Source organism: Narcine bancroftii, chromosome 8, assembly GCF_036971445.1.
Source record: "Narcine bancroftii isolate sNarBan1 chromosome 8, sNarBan1.hap1, whole genome shotgun sequence".
Taxonomy (NCBI): Eukaryota; Metazoa; Chordata; class Chondrichthyes; order Torpediniformes; family Narcinidae; genus Narcine; species Narcine bancroftii.
The window spans coordinates 152543297-152566249 of NC_091476.1; the positions used below are offsets into that span (position 1 = coordinate 152543297).

Genomic DNA, 22953 nt, shown 5'->3' on the forward strand with positions numbered 1-22953 from the left:
GTCAGACAGAAAGTCAACAACTGGGCGATATTCCAGGGAGAATTTGTCACAGATGGCAATTCAAAAATGGGCAGACACATCGGGAATCAGAGATGAGACATATTACACCCTTGTGACACAGCCATCCCAGAACGTTTGGATTAATCCGGGGAACTGCTACCTTCCATACTTTTAACCCTTTGGGAACAAAGTTAATTGAGATTCTACAGGAGCTTCAAATACAGCTTTTCTTTCCAATGGCTCTCAGGCTCTTCAACCTCCCCATCTTACCCGAATGTTAAACTACATCTGCAACCCAAAAAAAAAACCTATCCGCACTTATGAAATAGCCCTCCATTATTAGACTTCTTAACAACAAACTCAATCAGGGACTCATTTAAGGACTTTTACTTTTGCACTTTATTGATTTTTTTTCTCGGTATTGCAGTCAATTTGTTTACATGTGTACATTGAGTAGATTTGTTTTGGTCTACCAATAAGTGGTAATTCTGTCTCGCCCACAGAAAAAAAGAATCTCAAGGTTGTATGTGATGTCATATATGTACTCTGACAATAAATCTGAAATCTTTATTTCTTGTGCGCTAACTGTAACTGAATATTTGTTATCTATCTTTATCTCTTTCCATGATAGTCCAGAAGACGACTTCAGCGATCCATGAAAGGTAGCAGAGAAAGCAGACTCCCTGATGACGGAGAGGGAAACTGCTTTCGCACTCCACGAGACCTCCACGCCCATCAAACATGACGCCGCCCCAGCACCAGAGCACGTGGGCAGGCTACTGCAGCAATGACCCAACCGCCGACCAGCCATGAGAACAACAGACACCCCGGTGAGCGATACTGTCGTTATCATCAGTGGTGGGGGGCAGAGTCCCTGCACATTCCGGGGAAACGCTAAAGCCGGCTGTCATTGATGGCTGCAATGGCCAGCCATCTTAACAGCCTCCATGTCCAAGATTCCTTATCCTGACCGCAGTTTTTTAGTGGACACAGGGGCGGAGATAATTGTGCTCCCCCGACCAGAATTGATGTCTACAATGGCAAAACAGCCCTGCAACTAAAGGATGCCAACAATTCGGACATACCAATGTATGGCACTCGCACCATCCCCCTCTGCTTTGGGAACAGCCATTTTAGATGGACCTTCACCCTAGCAGAAGTTCGACAGCCACTCTGGGCGCAGATTTCCTACGAGCCAACTCGCTGCTAGATTAGTGCACGCCACAACATTCCAGACCCTCCAACTAAAGGAGAAGGAACCTGCCACCTCCCATCTGCTTTCGGTGACACCGGCTGACCATGAGTTTGTGCAAATCTTATCCGAATTTCCCGCCATTATGACGCCATTATTTACATCATCCAAGGCCAAGCAAGACCATATTCTTACTACAGGTCTGCCCCTTCAGTCCAGAGTGCGCCGCCTCCCACCAGAAAAGATCAGCCTCGCAAAGAAGGAGTTCCATAAAATGGAGGAGCTGGGCATTATATGCCACTCTGACAGCCCCTGGGCCTCCCCACTCCACATGGTCCCTAAAGCCCCAGGAAGCCACCCGGGGGCTACAGATGCCTCAACAAGGGCCCCAACGCCTGTCCGCTAACCAGTGCCCCACATTCAGGACTTCACCGGACATCTACAAGGGGCACAGATCTTTTCCAAGATTGATTTAATCTGAGGCTACCACCAAATCCTCGTCCACCCAGAGGACAAAGTGAAAACAGCCATGATCACCCCATTCTGCTTATTTGAGTTTTTAAGGATGCCTTTTGGACTGAAAAATGCAGCCCAAACATTCCAACGAGTAATGGATGCTGTGGGCAGGGACCTCGACTTTATTTTCATCTACTTAGATGATATCCTAATTGCCAGCCACGACTGGGCTGAGCATGCCACTCATTTAAGACAACTGTGCAATAGACTGAGTGAATATGGACTGACTATCAATCCTGCTAAATGCAAGTTTGGAAAAGAGGTCATCAACTTCCTGGGCCACCGCATTGACATACATGACTACTCAAAAATGTAGAGGCCATTAAATCCTTCCCACAGCCTACGAAAGTTAAAGGCCTTCAGAAATTCACCGGGATGATTAATTTTTATTATAGATTCATACCAGTATAATGGAGTTTGAATTGATATTTTTCCTTTTGTGTCTATAATAAAATTCCTTTTAATCCAAATTTCTAAGTCCTGACCCACATTAAAGCCCCACTCCAAACATTTGAATCTCCACAGTGCAGGTTTAGCCATGTTCACATTGATATTTTGGGCCCCTTACCAGTCTCTGAAGGTGCTCGTTACCTACTCACTATGGTAGACAGGTCTACCAGATGGCCAGAAGCCATGTACCAGGGCACTCCTCAACACTTGGGTGGCATGTTTTGGGGACCCTAAGCACCTTACCTCAGACCAGGGAGCCCAGTTCACCTGCCGTCTTTGGGCAGCCTTAGCAACAGCACTCGGGACACAGCTGCACCACACTACAGCCTACCCCGTCCCCGGGCAAATGGCCTAGTGGAGAGATTCCATTGGCACCTAAAAGCAGCCCTGATGGCCCGACTCACTGCCTAACTGGGCTGATGAATTACCCTGGATTCTCATAGGTATCCGAACTGCGCCACAAGAGGATTTGGAAGTCTCATCTGCTGAAATCGTATACCGGGCACTGCTAGTCATCCCAGGTGAATTCTTGGCCACTAACAGGGGAACCAAAGAACCCCCCCCCAGGGAAGCGCTAGTGCGCCTTCGTGAGCAGTTGGGAACCCTGGCCAGCTGCACATGTTTGTCCCCAGAGATTTTCAGAACTTCACATACGTTTTCATAAAATGCAGAACGCACAGACCCCCATTGCAGAGACCCTATGAGGGGCCATACCCCGTCGTCCAGCACAATGGTTCAACCTGTGTAGTTGACATCGGAAGCCAAGCGGAGACTTTTACCATTGACCGGTTGAACCAGCCCATTTGCACATTACATAGCCGATTGACCACCCTCCCCAACGCAAAAGAGATCGGCTTTCCAAGAATAACAACATGGGGAGGGGGGGTCGTGTGGCAACCCTTCACAGCTCCCTCATGGGGCCTCACAAAATGAAGGATGAACGCGACGATCCAGCAGACTGCACAAGCCCCGCAGTGCTACCCTTCAATTGGTCACAACCAAAAGAGCTTGCTGGCCTATCAGGGAAAGCGGATCACAAACACACCAATCAGTGCTAAGAGGGTTTTGACCACGGCCCTGTTTGAGAATAAAAGCAGGGCTGTGAGCCCAATAAAGCTCAGTGTTTACTATACTCAGCTGGGTTTGTGTTGTTCTTTCTGGGAACAGCGTGTTCTTTCTGAGCTAACCTGTACACAGCTATAACTTCCCCTGTGCTATAGGCTCTGCAGAGCCATTGCTCGTAGCAGCTAGCTACAACATCATACTTTTCAAAGTGAGAAGGATTGTTCCATGTTCATTTTAACTGTTAACGAGAACATTCATACAGTTATATACACTGGAATAACAGCACAATTACAGTATATAGTTACAATGAAACAGAAAGATTGATCAGTATAAAGCAAGAGCAGTATGAGAGCCCTATTGTAGGGTTTATTCAGGAACCCAATGGCTGTGCGGAAGAAACTGACTTTTGAGACTTCTACTCAAGGGAGGGGAAGTGTGTCCACGGTGTGATGGATCCTTCTCTATGTTGACTGCCTTGATGTAGTCAGGGATGGCTAATCTTTCCATTTTTAATTTAGACATACAGCACGGTAACAGGCCATTTCAGCCCACGAGTTTGTACTGGGGGTGTAGGGAAATTGGGCGGTACAGACTCATGGGCTAAAATGGCCTGTTATCATGCTGTATATCTAAATTAAAAAGATGACCACCCCTGATGTAGATGGAGTACGTGGAATAAATTCTGAGCTGCATTCACCACTGTCCATTGCTGCTTCTTATTCCGAGTGGCTACTGCACATTTTACAGGACCTCTCCCTCCCACTCATGTCTACTGTGGCCCACTATTATGTTAAAAATTTACCAAGGTTGTTGGTCAATTTGGTGTGATTGGGTGCCACTGGCTCAGGGTGAAAGGACTTGTTACCGTGCCGTATGTCTAAATGTTTAAAATTATTAGTCTGTGAGCACTTAAATACAAGAAATATATTCACCGTGAGCTTCAGCAGACGGCAAAGACTTTTTGAACATCCTTCAATGAGTTTAGATGTCCAACTATCTGAACATAAGCAGTGTTTCTTTAAATCACAAGCACATCTGTAAAGTGGTAGAATATAATCTTTATTCAACTAAGATTGACAAAAATAGTCAGACCTGTTCAAAAAGGCCTGACATAATACATATGATTCATTACTAACCTTTTAAGGAATCCATTTACTCAGCTATCAAACCACCAAGTAGTTCCCCAATGTCTTCTCATGTTTACTTGTGATGGATAACATATAATAGCCTGTCCAGAAACGTCCAGGAGCCCATAATGAGAAACATTGACCCTCACCTCGTCATTTTATTGAACATTATTTAATAGAAGTGTGAAGGTTACAGAATTGCTGTATGAACAGTTAGTTCAATAACATCACAGCCTTTGAAAGGGCACAAGGTTCTGGGAAAATTATGTAATTTAAACTTGAATATCATCAAAGCAGATTATTATCTTCATTTCTGCTTGCTGTACCCCAATGACTGTCTCACTTGCTAAACTGCAAGTTTAGCAAGAATTCCAAAAGATCACCACTCTCTAAATAAAGAAATGCTCATCTCCATCCTCAACAGCCTACCCTGCATTGTAAAACAGATTCTTGGTTTTAGCAATGCCACCGGGACCACCTGAGGCGATATAGAATCCTTTCTTTTAAGTGATTCCACAAAACATGATTGACAAGTTTCATATCCTCTGAAGATGTCATTGAGTTGGAGAGTCAATGAAAAATGCCAATAATTTATAACCAGAAATCAGTCATCAAAATCTTCCTCACACCTCTTCACTGAGCCAAGCACAGAGATCAAAGCTGAGACCGTCCATGAAGATTATCGTCCTCTGTTTAAAAGGTTAAAAGTACACACCCAAACTCAATTTCTGCTGTTGAATTTAATTTAATTAAATCATCATTTACAATTATATATAGAAAGGCAGCAAGCTTCATAATCATGTCCCAGATAATGTGAATGGGAGCACCTGTGACAGAAAATTGCTGTAGCAGGTCATCAGGTTCTTGGAGTCTAATCCCACATCATGGCAGATCTTCTACCCGAGTGTCATTTGCATGTACGGTCACTATAACTCCTAATGTCGAGAAATCAGTTGTGTTTTATATGATCTCAACAAACAAGCTTGCACAGTCTTCCAGGTTGGTGAATTCCAAAAGATCACCACTCTCTAAATAAAGAAATGCTCATCTCCATCCTCAACAGCCTACCCTGCATTGTAAAACAGATTCTTTTCACACTCTAAACCATACTGACCAAAATACATAATGAGATTCTGGCAGCACAGAGAGATAGGCTAAGTAAGGTGGCACATGGGATGCAATTCTAATTAGTTGTGGAATAGAATACAAGAATGTGGAAGTTTATGCTGCAACTTTATAAAACTTTGAACTGGTTACAGCTGGAATACAGTGCGAAGTTCTGCTCACCACACTCTAGGAAGGATATGAATGTACTGGCGAGGGCGTGGATGAGATTTGCCTGAGATACTTATGCCAAGAAACTGGAGAGGCTGGGAGAGGGAGGAGGAGTAAGACGAATGTAAAACCACCTGCCGTTGCAGGGATCAGGATGTGGATGGAGGGGAGTACAAGAAACAGAGGACGCACGATGGAGAGAGGAAACACGAAGGATCCGTTAACCACAGTAAAAGAGAAGTCACATTTTCTGAAAAAAAGAGGTATAGAAGTCTTGAGAGCAGATGTACAGACAAAGAAACTGGGAGAAAGGGATGCAATCCTTACAAGAGAATAGGGTGGAAGGAGGTGTCATCTAGGTCAGCTAATGGGGTCAGCTGGTGTACAGTAAATGCCAGTGGATAGTTTGTTCCTTGAAATGGAGACCAAATAATCCAGTAAAGGGAGAGATATGTCAGAAATGGTCCAATTGAATTGAAGAGTGGACTGACATTATTAGCAAGGTGAGATCCACATGGGTGCAGGAAGCAGCCCAGATGCAGTCACCAACATAATGAAAAAAGTATGATGAGTGGAATTGATTGGTTCTTTGTTGAAGAGTGAAGGTTTCATGAGCTTCCTTGAAGGGAATGGAGATGCAAAAAGACTGGTTCCCTTAACTACAGGATATTTCATTAACCCACTGAATTGACAAGTATAAAATAGTCATTTCAGATAGATTCTATTACATATTGCTCCAAGAAAAAAAAAAATCTTATGTATACAAATTCCTCTTCCATGGTTCCTTTGCCAGTTAGATTACTGTTGTGGAAGAGGCTGCAGCCAACAGTTTGCTTCTCCTGCCAGTAGATTCAGTGGATTTTGCACCTTTGGCCATCTCAAAGCATGGGAGATGTACATGTCTTTGAGCTGGGATTACCATTGCCCAATAGACCATGAACTTTACACAGGTTGCGATATCTTGCTCTTTAAATACTTTCCCTCAGAAGGTCAAAGGCCACTTTAGCACAAAGGCAAGAGAGATTTCTATCACTGAAAGATGGCTTCTAGGATATGGGAAACAGTCCAGGCTTTCCATGATCTTGATGTTGAGTAGGGGCTTGTTGGTCAAGGAACTTTGTAACTGTAGTGCTATCAATTAACCACATTAGACTGAGAGTTCTGATTAATAGGCTTTAATCACCATAAAACATCTGCACATCTCACATGTTGAAGGTCCAGTTCCAGTTACTGAGGGAGGGGTTTGGGCGAAACAGCCTTTATGGGGATTCTGAGGGGAGGAGACAGAGGTGCAGGGGATGGGCTAGCCTATACAGTACATTCATAAAGACAGTGCTAATAGCTATACAATGTTTCCATCACAATAATATACATGGCTTCTTCTCACATGTGCCTATTTATGAGCCAATGGTGACTTGGAGTTCAACCATACATGTGTAGGGAGATTACAGATAGCTGTAGGAATACCATGGTCATAATAATAGATTATTCAACTTCCCTCATGTGTCTGTACCCTTAGAGACCAAAGAGCTTGGATGGGGCAGAATTTATTAAATGCATCCAAGAGAATGTTCTCAAACATGTAGATGGTTTGACAAGACAGGATACAACACTAGACCTCCTCTTGGTAAATGTGGCAGGGAAAAAGGACAAAGAACCCAGTAGGAGAACATTTTGGGAACAGTGACCATAACTTAATTAATTTTAAAATAGTTCTGGCAAAAGTTTGGGCTAGTCCACAAGTTAAAATTTCTTAACTAGGGCATGGGATCCATCAGACAGGATCTTGGAAAGATTGAATGGGGAGACTGTAGGTAAAGGGGCATCTGGCAAATGGAAGGAGTTTAAAAGGAAGAGAGGGAAAGTTCAGGGGAAGTATTCTTAGAGCGAAGGGAAAAGCTGGTATTATGGAATCCTGGATGATCAGAGATTTTGAGGATGTGGCCAAGAAAAAGAATGAGGTGCAAGTCAGTTGTCGACAGTTGGAATCAAGTACAGTAAATCCTTTGAGCAGTATAGATGTGGGAGCTCAATTAAGAGGGAAATAAGGAGAGAAATACAAGATGGCTCCTAGCAGACAAGGTTAAGGATAATCCCAAGAAATTCTACAAGCATATTAAAGGCAAATGAATAATAAGGAAAAAAAAGTGCCCCTCGATGAAAATGTGGAACTGCAGGATATGTGCCTGGCCCTTATTGAATATTTCTCATCTGTACCTACTGTGGAGAAGACATCAAATCGACAGAACTCGAGGAAGTAATATCAGGGCCTTGAAGAGAGACCATGTTACAGAATGGGAGGTGCAGTAGGTCTTAAAATTCATTGAGGTAGATAAATCCCTAGGGCCTGATCACATATCCGAGGAGGTCATGAGAAACTGGGGAAGTAATTGTAGCAGCCTATTTATGAGCCAATGAGCCTATTTATGTGCATCATCCCTGAGCAGAGGTAGTTAGCATAGTTAGTAAATTTTCAGATGACATTGAAATTGGTTGTAGAGTGGACAGTGAAAACAATTCTCCAAGATTACAACAGGATCTAGCTGAACTGAGGAAAGTAGGCAAAGAATTGGCAGATGGAATTTAACTCAGTCAAGTGCAAGGGGTTGCAATTTGGTCAGTTAAACCAGTGCATGATTTGTACAGTGAATGGTAGTGCCCTGGGAGCATTGTGTAGTAAGTAGACTTTGGAGTTGGTGAGACGGTATTTGTTACGCTTGCCTTCATTGGTCAGTGCATTGAGTACAGGAGAAAAGATGTCATGTTACTATTGTACAGGACATTGGTGAGAATGCACTTGGAGTAATGTGTACAGTTTGGGACACCTATTTATAAGAAAGATATAATTAAGCTGGAAAGGGTACAGAAAATATTGTTGACAATGGAATTACAAGGAAAGGTTAGACAGTCTGAGACTTCTCTCTCTGGAGCACAGGTAACTAATGACTTAAAAGAGGTTCATGAAATCAAGAAGGCATAGACAAGGAGAATATTCATACCTCAAATAGGTAAATCTAAATGTAAAAGGAATAGATTTATGGCAAGAGAGAGAAATGATTTAAAAGGACCTAACGGGGCACCTTTTTCATAGAGGGAGTGGTGGGGACGTGGAACGAACATGATTCTCTTTCATACACCAACTCAAGTCGAAAGGTAAGGCCCAGGAACCACCTGATCGCCATGTCCTTCCACGAGGGCGTCCCATTGTTCAAAATTCTTTTGGAGACCTAAAAATTGTTAGGAAAAGGTCAATAAATTTAAGAAAATGTTTTCCACACATTGCCTGGTGAACTGGATACATGGCAAATTTCCCAGTGCTCACCCTGATGACATCCACTTCCAAGACTAACCGCTAGACATCACTGGACAGCAAGCGGACAAGGATTTTTTGTTCCCAATGAACTCTCATGGGTGATGAGGCCAGGATGTTTTGCCTCTATTTGTGGTGAAGGTACTCCCATGGTGCTGCAAGACCAGTGCTGTGAAAATGTTGACTTTGAACATTACAGCACAGAAGAGTTCCTTCAGCCAACAATGTCTAGCAAAGGAACATCCAACTGGGAAGGTACTCAGGAGGCTCTACTTTTCTATGCCATTGCTACCCTCATCCTTCTAGAGGCTGTAGATGGGGAATCTGATTCAAAAAGTGGCCGTAATTGTTTTTTATGCTGTGAAGGTCTGTAATTTGAGGAGAGAGTGACCTGGATGGACAACCCTTCATCACTGGTTCACAGTGACTGCAGTGTGCACCATGTACCAAAGGTATTTCATTTATTTATTCAGGCTACTGCAGTGACAACTTCTAAACCTCCAGGGAGGCACGGTTGGCGTAATGGTTAGCGCAACGCCTTTACAGTGCCAGCAATTGGGACCAGTGTTAGAATCCTGCACTGTCTGTAAGGAGTTTGTATGTTCTCCCTGAGCGTGGGTTTTCCCTGGGTGCTCCAGTTTCCTCGCACCATTCAAAACGTACCAGGGGCATAGGTTAATTGGGTATAAATTGGACAGCATGGACTCGTGGGCCAAAATGGCCTGTTACTGTGTTGAATGTTTAAATTTAAATTCTAAACCCTTCCACCAAAAAGGAAAAGACCAGCAAGTGCATGTAAACCCCAGCAACTGTGAATACCCTTATTATCAGCCCATCTTGGAAATATATCACTGATCCTTTATCAACATTGGTCCAGCATCTGGGAACTCTTATTTTAACTTTATAATTGAGATGGAAGAATTTGGTGATGTACTTTTTCCATTATGCCATTTTCTTTTGATTTTTGAATTTTTTTCTTAATTATGATTAATTGATTATTTTTTATTAACTAAGTGATTAAAACTTACATATTGAATACACCAAGGGAGTTGGGAGGAGTGGATTTCTGTGGGATTATGTGTGTGTTTGTGACTTTGGTCACAACCTATAAAATGGAGGGAGTTACTGTTGTATTAGACAACACTTATTGGGAGGGTTTTTTAAAAAAAATATTGTTATAGGTATCAACTTGTGCATATATTATTTTGTATTATTGCTTTTCTCTTCTTTTGGATTGCTAGAGGGAGTGGGCACGGATACATAGATCTTTTTTGGATTTGGAGGAGATCTACAGGATATGGTGAGGGAGAAGGATTGAATATTTGGTTTAGACAAGTAATATATAGATCTAGGCAGAGATAGAAAAATAGATTTGAATATTACAATAGACCAACAAATGTGGTAAAATATACATAGGGATTGTATAATTAATATTATCAATTTACGATATAGATTAGTTCAATACAATCTTTTACATCAATTATATTTCACACCACAGAAGATGAATAGATTGAAATCAGATTCATCAGATCAATATTTTAGGTGTGGTGAAGATGTAGGATATTTTATTCATTCAATCTGGTGTTGTCCCAATGTGAGACCTTTTTGGGTGACAAGATATAACTTTTTGGAACAAGTTACAGGAATTATTTTTCTGTTAAATCCTGATTTATTTTTATTAGGAAATATTAAAAGTACAAATCCCAAACTGAAATTATCAATTTATCAAATGAAATTTGTTAAATTAACATTAGCGGAAGCAAGAAAATGTATTGCAATTGCTTGGAAATTGGATATATCTTTAACCATGCCAAGGTAGCACGCTGAAATTCAAAGTTGTATTCCTTTGAAAAAAAATTACTTATAAATTAGGAAATAAATACTTTATGATTTTACAAATTTGGCACCTGTACACTCAAATAATGGGATTAAATTTGTACTGATATCCTTTTATCCTTCTAGCCTCGCAGAATTCTCCTCTGTATGTTTATGAATTGTACTGCACAACATCTCACTCTGCAGTCCAAAGATCTTTCTTTTTACTTTATTTTCCCTTTCTTCTTGCCTTTTTATACCTATAATTTTTTTTTTAACTATTTTTTTCAATTTTTAGATTTTCTTTTGGTGGTGGGGAGGTTGGGTGGGAGGGAGGTATTTTGGGGTGGGGTGAAAAGCATCATAAATGTAATCAATTTAAAAAATATATATATCTGTACTATTATAATAATTGTAGTTACTGCATGAATAGAATATTTTAAAAAATATAAAAAATAACATTTTCCAGCAACCTTCACGAAAAAGATTGCAATGGTTCTCAAAGATGGCTACAATGACATTCCTGGAGTGTAATTAAGGGTGAGAAATGATTGCAGGTTTTAATCAGCCATGTCCATATCCCATATATTAATACAAAGGCATTTGGAAAACAAGCTTGTGGGGCAATAAGGGAATTCTGTTTAGAAGTCAGGAGTTACTATAATCTGAACATCACTGCCTAAACAGATGGTAGAAACAGATTCAACAGGAACTTTCAAAAGGGAACAAAGAGTGGAATTAAATGAGCAATTAAGAGTCAGGCACAAGCTTGATGGACATTTTCTGCGATGATACTTGAGGACCTACCCATGTGTCTTTGCAGGAAGGCCATCGATGCCCTTTTAGTGATTTTGAGGCCCTCTAGAGGATCGATGGTTCCCCTCGTCTCAAATGCCATGCTGAGCATCTGTCCAGTCAGAAAAGTGAAGTCTGTTTGGCTCTGGTGTACTGACCCTCTAAAAGTAATTACCAACAGAGAAATTACTGAGAAGCACAGAAAGTGGGTTTAGAGGCCCATAAAGTCTCCTTTCTGGCAAATGCCAAAGCAAAACTATTGCTACCCCATCTCATTGCCTAATATCACTGGACGATGAAGATTTTGCTTCCTAAACACATTAGGGTGTATTTTATGGATTTCATAAAAATTGGCTTAAAAATTTCCTATCACATACCATGTTTTATATACAACTTACTTTTGTGATTTCTTGTCACGTTATATAAAAACCATGAAGCACAATGTCATTAAAAATTTATTCTCTGTATTCACACGGACTTCTTCCCTGCTAATCTCAGTGCAGTCAGTGACGTACATGGTGAAAGGTTTCACCATGACATTGTGGCCATGGAAAAGTGGTATCAAGGCAACTGGAATCCATCAATGCTGGCCGACTATTGTTGGACACTGACACGCTGAGTACAAACAGAAATCAGCTACAAAACATTTTTAGGTCAGTTGAACTAATGCAATGTGTCCACATCATTATGTAATTAAGCATGCTAAATGCAATAAAAGTTAATTTAATGTTTCTCCAACTTCAAGTCAAGTCACCTTTATTTATCACATCATGCTTGCATGGCAAAGACGAGATAGCGTTTCTCCAGGACCACGAACATATTTACATAAATATAAGTTAGAAGTTAAACACACTTAAAATATTAAAATGTATACAATAAAACTCCATGGTACTCTATCCACAAATGTTCTGGGAATTCAGGAGTCTGATGGTTTGGGAGAAAAATCTGTTGCTCAATCTGGATGTAAGGCCCTGAGTGCTACAGTACCTCCTACCAGATGGAAGGAGGGAGAACAGTTTACATGAGGGGTGCGTGGAGTCCTTCATGATGCTTATTGCCTTTTGCCTGAATTGAGTGTTGAAGATGTCCTTCATGGTAGAAAGAGAGCACCCCCCCCCAGTGATCTTTTCCGCTGACTTCACTATGGTCCAAAGAGGTACAGCTTCCAAACCAGGCAGTGATGCAGTTGAGCAGGATGCTCTCAATACATTCTCTGCAGAAGGTAGTGATGATAGATGGTGGGAGATGAACTCCTCAGCCTTTGCATGAAGTAGACGTGCTGCTGGGCTTTATTGGCCAGGGAGCTGATGTTAAGGGACCATGAGAGATTCTCCGCCAAGTGCACTCCAAGGAACTTGATATTCTTGACAACCTCAATGTCATTGGAGCGTGGTTTCCACCCCGTCCCCCACCCCCACCCCCCACCTCAGGCTGTCCTGAAGTTGTTAACTATCTCTTCTGTTTTTTTAATGTTCAGATACAGATTGTTGCCTCTGCACCAGTCTGTTAGTGACTGCACCTCATCTCTGTTCGGTGATTGATCATTCTTACACCACGGTCGTGCCATCAGTAAACTTGATGACGTGGGTTGAGCTTGTTTAGCTTCACAGTCGTGGGACAGCAGAGTGAACAGCACCCGTGCTCAGTGCTGCCTGAGGTCTCCCCGACAGGAAGTCAAGAATCCAATTGCAGAAGGAGGTGTTTATACCCAGCAGGGTGAACTTGCTTATCAGATACTGTGGTAGGATTGTGTTCAAATGCTGGTCAATAAACTGCATTTGAACTTCCTATGTGATACAGCAAATCTGAAATTATGCTGGTGTTCAGCTTGAAGTTGTCTATCAAAATCCCAATTTTTTATTTTAGGAAGCAAACCTTTTGTAAAAGAATTTGTTATCCAGTGTTACCAAGTCTTTCTGCTCATTTTAATGAGCATCGGGTAATGTTTCATCTCACTGTTCTTTTGGGAGCATAGCACTGCTGCTATGTTTATCCACATAAGCTTTTGGAGCGTCTCTCAAGTGGTACGAGAAGACAGTTGTCACAGCAAGTCTGCTATTCTTATCTATCATTTAATAACACTTTGGACAAGTGTTTCTCCTCCACTTCCAGATTATGTTCCCTTGCAAATAGAATATTCGCCGAAATTGACCATCTCTACAATTCTTAAAATTTTAACATCAGCCCACTCACAGAAGTAAGAGGAAAGATATCAAACTGCTCACAGAAATGAGATAACGACTAGATAATTTGATTTTATGATGTTGATTTGAGGGATAGATATTGACCAAGATACCTCAGCATAAAAGAACTATGAATTACTTCATCTCAAGAACTGATAGGGCAATGATTTTATGTTTCATCCAGAAAATCCGACCTCCAACATTGCAAAGTCCCCCATGAGAGATTGGATGCATCTGCATAGACTTTTGTAAACATCATATTTAGATCGAAAAATTAAGAGCCAGGGATCATTCATCCCCCTGATCCACTTACCAACCCATGATGGATCTGGACTTTAGCTCCAATAACCTGTTTTGGCTCAATATCATCAAATATTTTTTAAAACTTCAGTTATCCCTGAGCATTTTGTAGACTTTTAGGGAAAGGAAATCTCAGATTTTCCACAATCTGTTCAGTGAATATTGTTTCTGGACTTTATGCCTGAATGACCTGACTGCAATCTACATTCTGCCTCCTTGCTCCCCATAGTACCACGAGAGTCAGTCATTTCTCTATCTTTGTCCTGTTGCAATGTTTAATGTTTCATGTGCAATTTTCACTATTAGAGTTTGGTTCACCCCAGGCAACTTAAGACATCATCTGGTTTTGGCACAGTCTTCTCTGAGGGGCTGCTATGACCTTTGCACTCTATGATTCTATTTTTGGGGTAAGTGCACAAAGAAATAGAATGAACAGTCTTGTATTTATCAAGTGCTTTTGATGATCTGGGACTTCCCAATGTGGTGAATACTGCAATATAAAAAATAGACAGCCAATTCATACACAACCCACAATAAAGCTACTTACATGATCAGATCATCAATGTTGAGTGAAGTACCCCTCCATGCACATGTGTATACTCAATCCCTTTCCAATGCTGCTCAAAATTTCTGGCCTCTCCATTAGAACTGTTTACTTTGGCCAACCATCCCACTATCCCTACCACTAAGCCACACTGACCCAGGTAGACTTGGAAGCATTTATGGTGTCAAAGCTTACATTCTGCACCCATGATGCAAAACTTCACAACTCTGTTTCTGTTCTAAATATCTTGCATTAAACTTGTGTCTTTGATTTTTGACCCAATGTCTATTGAAAACTGGTGGACCACTGAGGGACCCTGAGGCTGAAGAATACACAGGCAGCGGGGTTGTTGGTGACTTGAGGCAAGGAACCCACGTAGGCTGCGTGTTGCTAGCAAATGCAGTCAAGGGACTCACCAGGCTGGAGACTGGCTGAAGGAGTACTAGGTATCGGAATTGAGATGCGAGAGGGTACTGATGCCCTCCTATTAGTTTCACAGGTGTGCATCAGGTTGCTGATGGTATGGATTGAAGGCTGTGTGGCTGCAGGAGTGCTGGAGCCAAAGCCATGGACATTCGTTGACTCTGGAGTGGGGGTGGGGGAAGGGGGGGAAGACTCTTTTGCTTCTCTTTCCATGGCTATAACGGGTGCAGGTCAATTAGTATTGCTAGCAAATCTTTCTCTGCCTTACAGGAGACTAAAGGAAATATTGTGTGATATTTCATCAATTTTATTATATGACAGAAATAGTCTTGAAAACAATCTGCTTCTACCTACCTAATCGCATCCAGCACAATTAGAAAAGGTTTCACTTCCTGGCCACGTGGTGTGCCAACAGTAGCCTGGCCCTTAATACTCAGAAGACCAAAGAGATTATTGTGGCCTTCAGGTCGGCTGGTAGCCACACTCATGCCCCTATCTACATTAATGGAACTGTCGTGGAGCATGTATCAAGCTTCAAACTCCTTGGTGTCCACATTTCCGATGATCTTTCTTGGCCCCTGAACTCCTCCATCCTGATCAAAAAGGCACACCACCACCTTTATTTCCTGCAGAGCATCAAGAAAGCTCACCTCTGTCCCAGGATACTGATGGTCTGTTACCACTGTACCACTGAGAACATACTCGCCAATGGCATCTCAGTGTGGTATGGCAACTGTCCCGTATCAGACTGTAAAACACTCCAGCAGGTGGTGAAAACTGCCCAGTGGATTATCGGCACCTAATTGCCCACCGTTGAGAACATTTATCAGAAATGCTGCCTGGGCAGGGATAAAAGCATTATCAAGGATGCACCTCACCCTAACTATGGACTTTATACTCTCCTTCCATCCAGTAGGTGCTGCAGGAGCCTCCTCTCCTGAATCACCAGGCTCAGGAAGAGATTATTTCTGGAGGCTGTGACCCTGCTGAATCTTATATCACAGCCCTGAGCAGTATTGCACCCATATTGTACTGTCAGTATTTTTACACTTGTTTGTTTGCTGGAGCACTTGTTTTTATTCACAGTTACTTGTAAATAGCACTATTCTTTGTACTTCTGGTTAGATGCTAATTGTATTTCATTGGCTTTGTATCTGTGCTCGGCTCAACAACAATAAAATTGAATCTAAATCTAATTTTGTATCCCCAAAACTTCCATTCCTTCTCAGAAAATGTGCACTGGATTCTTTCTGCAACATGGAGACCAGATGGATTTCACCTCTTGATACTTACAATATAGTAATAATCCTGTTCGCTTCATTCGTGGACTGCAGCCTCTTCATCACCTCAATGCTCTCCTCTGTCTGGAACTTTTCAGAGTTAATGAAAAACACAGGACAGAGCTTCTGAGAATGAATGTCTTTTGGTAGTGGGAGCATCCAGCTATCCAAAGCTACTGCACACCTGCAGGGAAGGAATACGCTTAGCAGGAGCAGGGCTGTGTAAACTGCAGCCATCCAGTAAGTGGACAATACTCTATCATGTTCCTTGCCAATGGAGAACAATTAAACACTCCATGCTGAAAATGTGAGTTTGCAATAAGATTTTAGACTGTGTTATAGATATTGCTGGCTCAATTTATTACAGGAAGTTAGCATTTGGACCAGAGGGGAATCTGTATCTGGAATGAGCTGCCAGAGGAAGCTTTTGAAGCAGGTACAAATACAACATTCAAAGGACACCTAGATACGTGGATAGCAAGGATATGGACAAAAGCAGATGAATGCGACGAGCCCGGAACACCAGCTTGGTCAGCATGGACGAGTTTAGCTGTCGGGCCTGTTCTGTGCTCCCTGACCATCCAACATCATGTTGCTGTATTCTCGGGGCAACACAGTCCTGGTGGTAGCTTTTCTTGCTTGCACTTCTCCACTGATGTGACAGAACCCAGAGTGAAACACGGAAGACTGCAGAAGGAACTTAGCCAGTTTCACAGCATCTAATAGGAGGTAAAGGTGTATTACCAATATTTTGGTTCTGAGCCCTTCTTTAAGGTACCATAAGGAAGAGCTCAGGACCGGAATGTCAGTAATATATCTTTACCACCAATGGACACTGTGAGACTGGCTGTGTTCCTCTAGTATTTCTGTGTGCTTTTGACAGCATGTACCTGAACCGAGTATCCTTGGCAACAGCTAGGACTGATGTAGATCCACCAAAAGAATGGCCCATTACTGCAACCCTCTGTAGATCAATGCATCCCTGCAGGAACACAAATCATCTCAACTTATTGGTAACATAGCTCCTTCTGTTGCAGTGAATTATGCAATCCCCAAACCCTATTGAAATCTCAGGTCTCAGCCATGCAGTGGAAATGCAGGTGGATTTAACACAACAGGGACCATGGTCTTTATCATTGGGAATGGATACCAAATCACTGAACCCACTTTCTCCATTATTGTAAAGCTCTCTTCCTTCTTGCAAATCATCATACATTCAACAAATGTTTTACAATACCCAGCTACCGAGGAAAACTAGCACTGGACCTCGGGAACACATTTCCCCTTATCGTCCTAGAAGTCTGATAGGCTTCTCCTAATTTTAAAGCTCTGAACTGGGTCAACATTCACTTCCGAACAGCACTGAAAGTGAAAACAAGGTCCCATTTATAACTCTGGTAGACACAAGAAGTTTCATTGCACATTTTCAAATGAGGGGCAGTGGTATTCTGACTAGAGTATATACTAGTGTTGTCATTGTAATTGATATAAAACAAAATTACATTTTAATTTGTGCCCATTGTTAGTGGTCACATTTCCTCCATGACTGCACTTCAAGTGAACGTGGTGTTTGTGAAACACAGGACAGGGCTGCCAAAAGCACGAGAGACATTCTATCTGCATGTTCCTTCTGTTCCCATCGTCCACTTGAAACCTGCCGCTCAGTTTTATCTGGAACCCCCTGTACATGAGGAAACATGTTCATTGAGTGAAGGCAGCAGCAGCGGCCGAGTTGGATTTGCTACTCCTGATATACGCACCTTCAGAACAGAGAGGCTCAAGTTACCAAGGAGGACATTGTTGACAGACTTCCCACTGTTGATATCTGTGAGAATGGCCAAGGCATGGTTGCATTCTTCAACTCGCCGACATAGCTGAGAGGTGGGGGGGGGGGAAAAAACGGTAAAACAATGCAGTCAACCAATATTCCTAATGGTGGCTGTGCATTTGGCCATCTGCCTGCATTGATCAATAAAAGCTGGTGCATAGGTTAAAATGTTTGAAGAAGCCTTGTGCAATTCTGGCCTTTCAATTATAGTGGAAATGCATAGGCATTAGCTGTAATGATCTATGTAAAATATGAAAGTCTGAAGACACTGTGGTTGATGTAAGAACACAATGTTGGAGAAACTTAGCAGGTCAGTGTCCTTTACGTAGCAAAAAAAATCAAGATACATAACCAATGTTTCGGACTTGAGCCCTTCATCAAGGTATGGACAAAATTACCTATGTTCATTTAGTACATGAGCAGAGTTTTGAACATTGAATGACCAGAAGGATACATGGCACTTGTAAGAGATGATACTTAATTTAAAAAATTTTTACATTTTTATTTTAGACATATAGCACGGAACAGGTCCTTCCAGCCCTTGAGCCTATGTCGCCCAAAAACACCAATTAATCTACAAACCCTGTACATTTTTGAAGGGCGGCATGAAACTGAAGCACCTGGAGGAAACCCATGCAGGTCAAGGGGAGAACGTACAAACTCCTTACAGACACTGGCAGATCGAACCCAGGTCGCTGGTGCTGTAATAATGTTGTGGTAACTGCTATGCTAACCAAGCCACCCATCTTCTTTAAAAATTATTATTCAATTGACAGAATGAAAAAAGTGAGGTTCATCGTCATAGAACGTGCTCATGCCGCTTTGACAGCTTTCCACTCTACATCATTCCAGATCTGCTTTGGATCTCCTGCCGCTTTAGATTCGGCCACCAGGTGTCAGGGCTGCAGCATTTTCCACAGATTCCATTGACTGCTGGTTGTACATTGGAATCGTGAACAGATTCCTATCTCACTACACTTCCTACACCACTTATTGCAACCATTCAACAGAATCCTACCATGGCCTTTAGGATTTGGGTTAGGCACACAGAAGCTATTTACACTGATGGAAAAAGCAATGTTAAAAACCAGGAAAAGGAGAATAGATATTGTAACCTCTTTCCCCCGCTGCTCAAAATATTGTGGATCCTTGTTGAAAACTGGAATTTTTAAAAAATGGTGTACAGAGCAGTAACGGATCCTTCTGGCCCACGTGTCTTTGTCACCCAATTACACCCATGAGTCCAATTAAATGGCTAACCTTGTATGTCTATGGAACTTGGGAGGAAACCTACACAAACACAGGGAGAACATACATGCTCCTTACAGACAGTGATGGATTCGAACCCGGATGCTGGTGCTGTTAAAGTATTGCACTAACCACCACGCTAATGTTTTGTGAATAGGCTTGACTTTTAAAAGTATGTTGAGAATGTCAAAGAACAGAGTACAGTTGCTACTTAATGATCTCACAGTGGCAGAACAAACTTTATGGGCGGAATGGCCTCCTGCTGAAAATTTTGATTCAATAACTGTCCATTTTGCACAGATAAATGCCAGTTTCCCTCGTGTTCTCCCACCTCTCACAAAACAGATCAAATTGTCTCTTGAACCATGTTAGTCTTTCAGCACCAGTAATCTTCCCAAGTGAATTAATACACACTTCTCTGTTAACCTGGCTGCACTTATCTTAATCCCAACTTTCTAATCCTTGACATGATGCCCTGGCTCTCAAAACCACAAAGGCTACTTTAATAAGTGGCCAAACGTTATTAAAGAAGCAAAAAGAAAGTTAACACACTGTCCCCAACTCAAGCTACTGAAAGTTTGGAAAGGCCTCTGTGTTATTGAGCTATAGTTTTTTTTATATTTTTTTATTTTTCACACTGTGAACTATATCATCCAAAATATCTACAAACATTTCCCTCTTAAATATACACAGTGGCATTTTCTCCCCTTTTTCCCCCCTATCTTCCCTCCCCCCCTCTTCCCACCCCCCCTCCAAAACCACTAAACATTCAACATATACAATACAATAAAACCATTAAACAATGTCATCACACAATGAAAAATAAACAAGAAAAATGTGTCATCTACTTTTACACACTGGATCAAGTCATTTTGTCTTCTTATCATTTTAGGGGGCGGTGGTCCGAGGCTAGCCCTCTCTGTTATGTTCCATGTACGGTTCCCAAATTTGTTCAAATAATGTGACTTTATTTTTTTAATTATATGCTATTTTTTCCAACGGAATACATTTATTCATTTCTATGTACCATTGCTGTATTCTCAGGCTCTCTTTTGAATTCCAAGTTGACATTATATATTTTTTTGCTACAGCTAAAGTTATCATAATAAATCTTTTTTGCGCTTCATCCAATTTGAGGCCTAATTCTTTACTTCTTATATTACTTAGAAGAAAGATATCTGGATTTTTTGGTATGTTGTTTTTTGTGATTTTAATTAATATCTGATTTAGATCTTCCCAAAAAATTTTCACTTTCCCACATGCCCAAATTGCATGTACTGTTGTTCCCCGTTTCCTTCTTACAGCAAAAACATCTATCTGATAATGTTGGATCCCATTTTTTTCACTTTTGGTGCGAGATATATAACCTGTGTAACTAATTATACTATATCATGCGTAACCTTGTGTTTATTATATTCTTCGTAGTTCCAGAACATAACTTTCACTATGTTTAATTTTTTACCTTTATGTTTAAATCCTTTTCCTACTTTTGTTTGGGTTTATAGCTTATTTCATCATTTTCCTTCTTGTGCAGCTTGATGTACATGTTCGTTATAAATCTTTTAATTATCATTGTGTCTGTAATCACATATTCAAAGCTGCTTCCTTCTGGTAATCTCAGTCTGTTTCCCAATTTGTCCTTTAAGTAGGTTTTCAGTTGATGGTATGCAAATATTGTACCATGAGTTATTCCATATTTGTACTTCATTTGTTCAAATGTTAATAAATTATTTCCCAAAAAACAATTTTCTATTCTTTTAATTCCTTTTCTCTCCCATTCTCCAAAGGAAAGATTATCTATTGTAAAAGGAATTAGCTGATTTTGCATCATAATAATTTTGGTATTTGGTAATTTGTTTTTTTCCTTTCTAAGTGAATCTTCTTCCATATATTGAATAAATGATGGAATACTGGTGAGCTTTTATATCGTACCATCTTTTCATCCCAATTATAAAGTATATGTTCCGGTACCTTCTCCCCTATTTTATCTAGCTCTATCTTAGTCCAATTTGTTTTTTTCCTTGTCTGATAAAAAATCTGATAAATACCTTAATTGTGCTGCTCTATAATAATTTTTAAAGTTTGGTAACTGCAAACCACCTTGGTTGTACCTCTCTGTTAATTTATCTAACACTATCCTCGGTTTTCCCCCCTTTCCATAAAAATTTCCTTATTATTCTCTTTAGTTCATTAAAGAATTTCTCTGTTAAGGCAATTGGTAATGATTGAAATAGTATTGTGTCCTTGGGAAGACATTCATTTTAATGCAATTCACCCTCCCCATTAATGTTAGCGGTAATTCTTTCCAATGTTCTAAGTCTTCCTGCAATTTCTTTATTAGTGGCTGATAATTTAATTTGTACAAGTGGCTTAAATTATTATCTAACCTAATACCTAGGTATCAGATTGCTTGTGTTTGCCATTTAAATGGTGATTCTTTTTTAAATTCTGTATAATCCGCATTATTCATTGGCATTGCTTCACTTTTATTTGCGTTGATCTTGTACCCCGATATTTCTCCATACTCCTTCAATTTCTTATGTAGTTCTTTTATTGATATTTCTGGTTCTGTTAAGTATACTATGATGTCATCTGCAAATAAACTGATTTTATACTCCTTCTCCTTTATTTTTATCCCTTTTATTTTATTTTCTGTTCTTATCAGTTCTGCCAATGGTTCTATTGCTAAAGTGAACAGTGAGGAAGATAATGGATAATCCCTGCCTAGGTGACCTACTTAATTTAAATTGGTTCGATACATATCCATTTACTGATACCTTTGCCAATGGTCCATTATATAATGCTTTAATCCAATTAATATATTTTTCTGGTAGATTGAACCTCTGTAATACTTTGAATAAATAATTCCATTCTACCCTGTCAAAGGCTTTTTCTGCGTCTAAAGCAACAGCCACTGTTGGCATCTTATTTCCTTGAACTGCATGAATTAAATTAATGAATTTACAAACATTATCTGCTGTTCATCTTTTCTTAATAAATCCAGTTTGATCTTATTTTACTATTTTAGGTACACAATCGGCTAATCTGTATGCTGATCATTTCGCTATTATCTTATAATCTGAATTAAGTCGAGATATTGGTCTATATGATGCTGGTGTTAATGGATCCTTCCCAGTCTTTGTTATTGCTGTAATTATTGCAGTCTTGCATGAATCTGGCAAGTTTTGTGTTTCTTCTATCTGGTTCATTACTTCCAGGAGAGGAGGAATTAATAACTCTTTAAATGTTTTATAGAATTCTATTGGGAATCCACCCTCTCCAGGAGTTTTATTGTTCAGCAGCTTTTTTAATATATCCTGTACTTCCTCTATTTCAAATGGTTTTATCAATTTGTTTTGTTCCTCTTCTTGCAATTTCAGCAGTTCAATTTTAGCTAAAAACTCTTCTATTTTATCATCTTTCCCCTCATTCTGAGTTTGGTATAATTGTTCATAAAATTCCTTAAAGTTATCATTAATCTCCATTGGATTATATGTAATTTGTTTGTCCAATACAGTTCTTTTAGCTTGTTCCGTTTTAATTTGCCAGGCTAATATTTAGTGTGTTTTTTCTCACAGTTTGTAATACTTTTGCTTTATTTT

At 40.6% G+C, this 22953-nt stretch overlaps 1 protein-coding gene across 3 annotated transcripts in view; it reads right to left on the reverse strand.

The window, feature by feature from the left end:
* Positions 1 to 6784: 6784 nt before the first annotated feature.
* The window catches only part of LOC138741390 (platelet-activating factor acetylhydrolase 2, cytoplasmic-like), a 38302-nt gene continuing 22133 nt past the window's right edge, over positions 6785 to 22953 (reverse strand). For 2 of the 3 annotated variants that reach the window (XM_069895405.1, XM_069895404.1), the window contains 5 exons: positions 18036 to 18149; positions 17166 to 17257; positions 16289 to 16459; positions 11558 to 11706; positions 6785 to 8852 (listed from right to left, as the gene is read on the reverse strand). In XM_069895405.1, the coding sequence (XP_069751506.1) occupies positions 8767 to 8852; positions 11558 to 11706; positions 16289 to 16459; positions 17166 to 17257; positions 18036 to 18149 (612 nt within the window). In that variant the 3' untranslated portion in view covers positions 6785 to 8766. Of the gene's footprint in view, positions 8853 to 11557; positions 11707 to 12983; positions 14519 to 16288; positions 16460 to 17165; positions 17258 to 18035; positions 18150 to 22953 lie in introns of those variants that run through there. The other variant, XM_069895406.1, reaches the window with a different exon arrangement.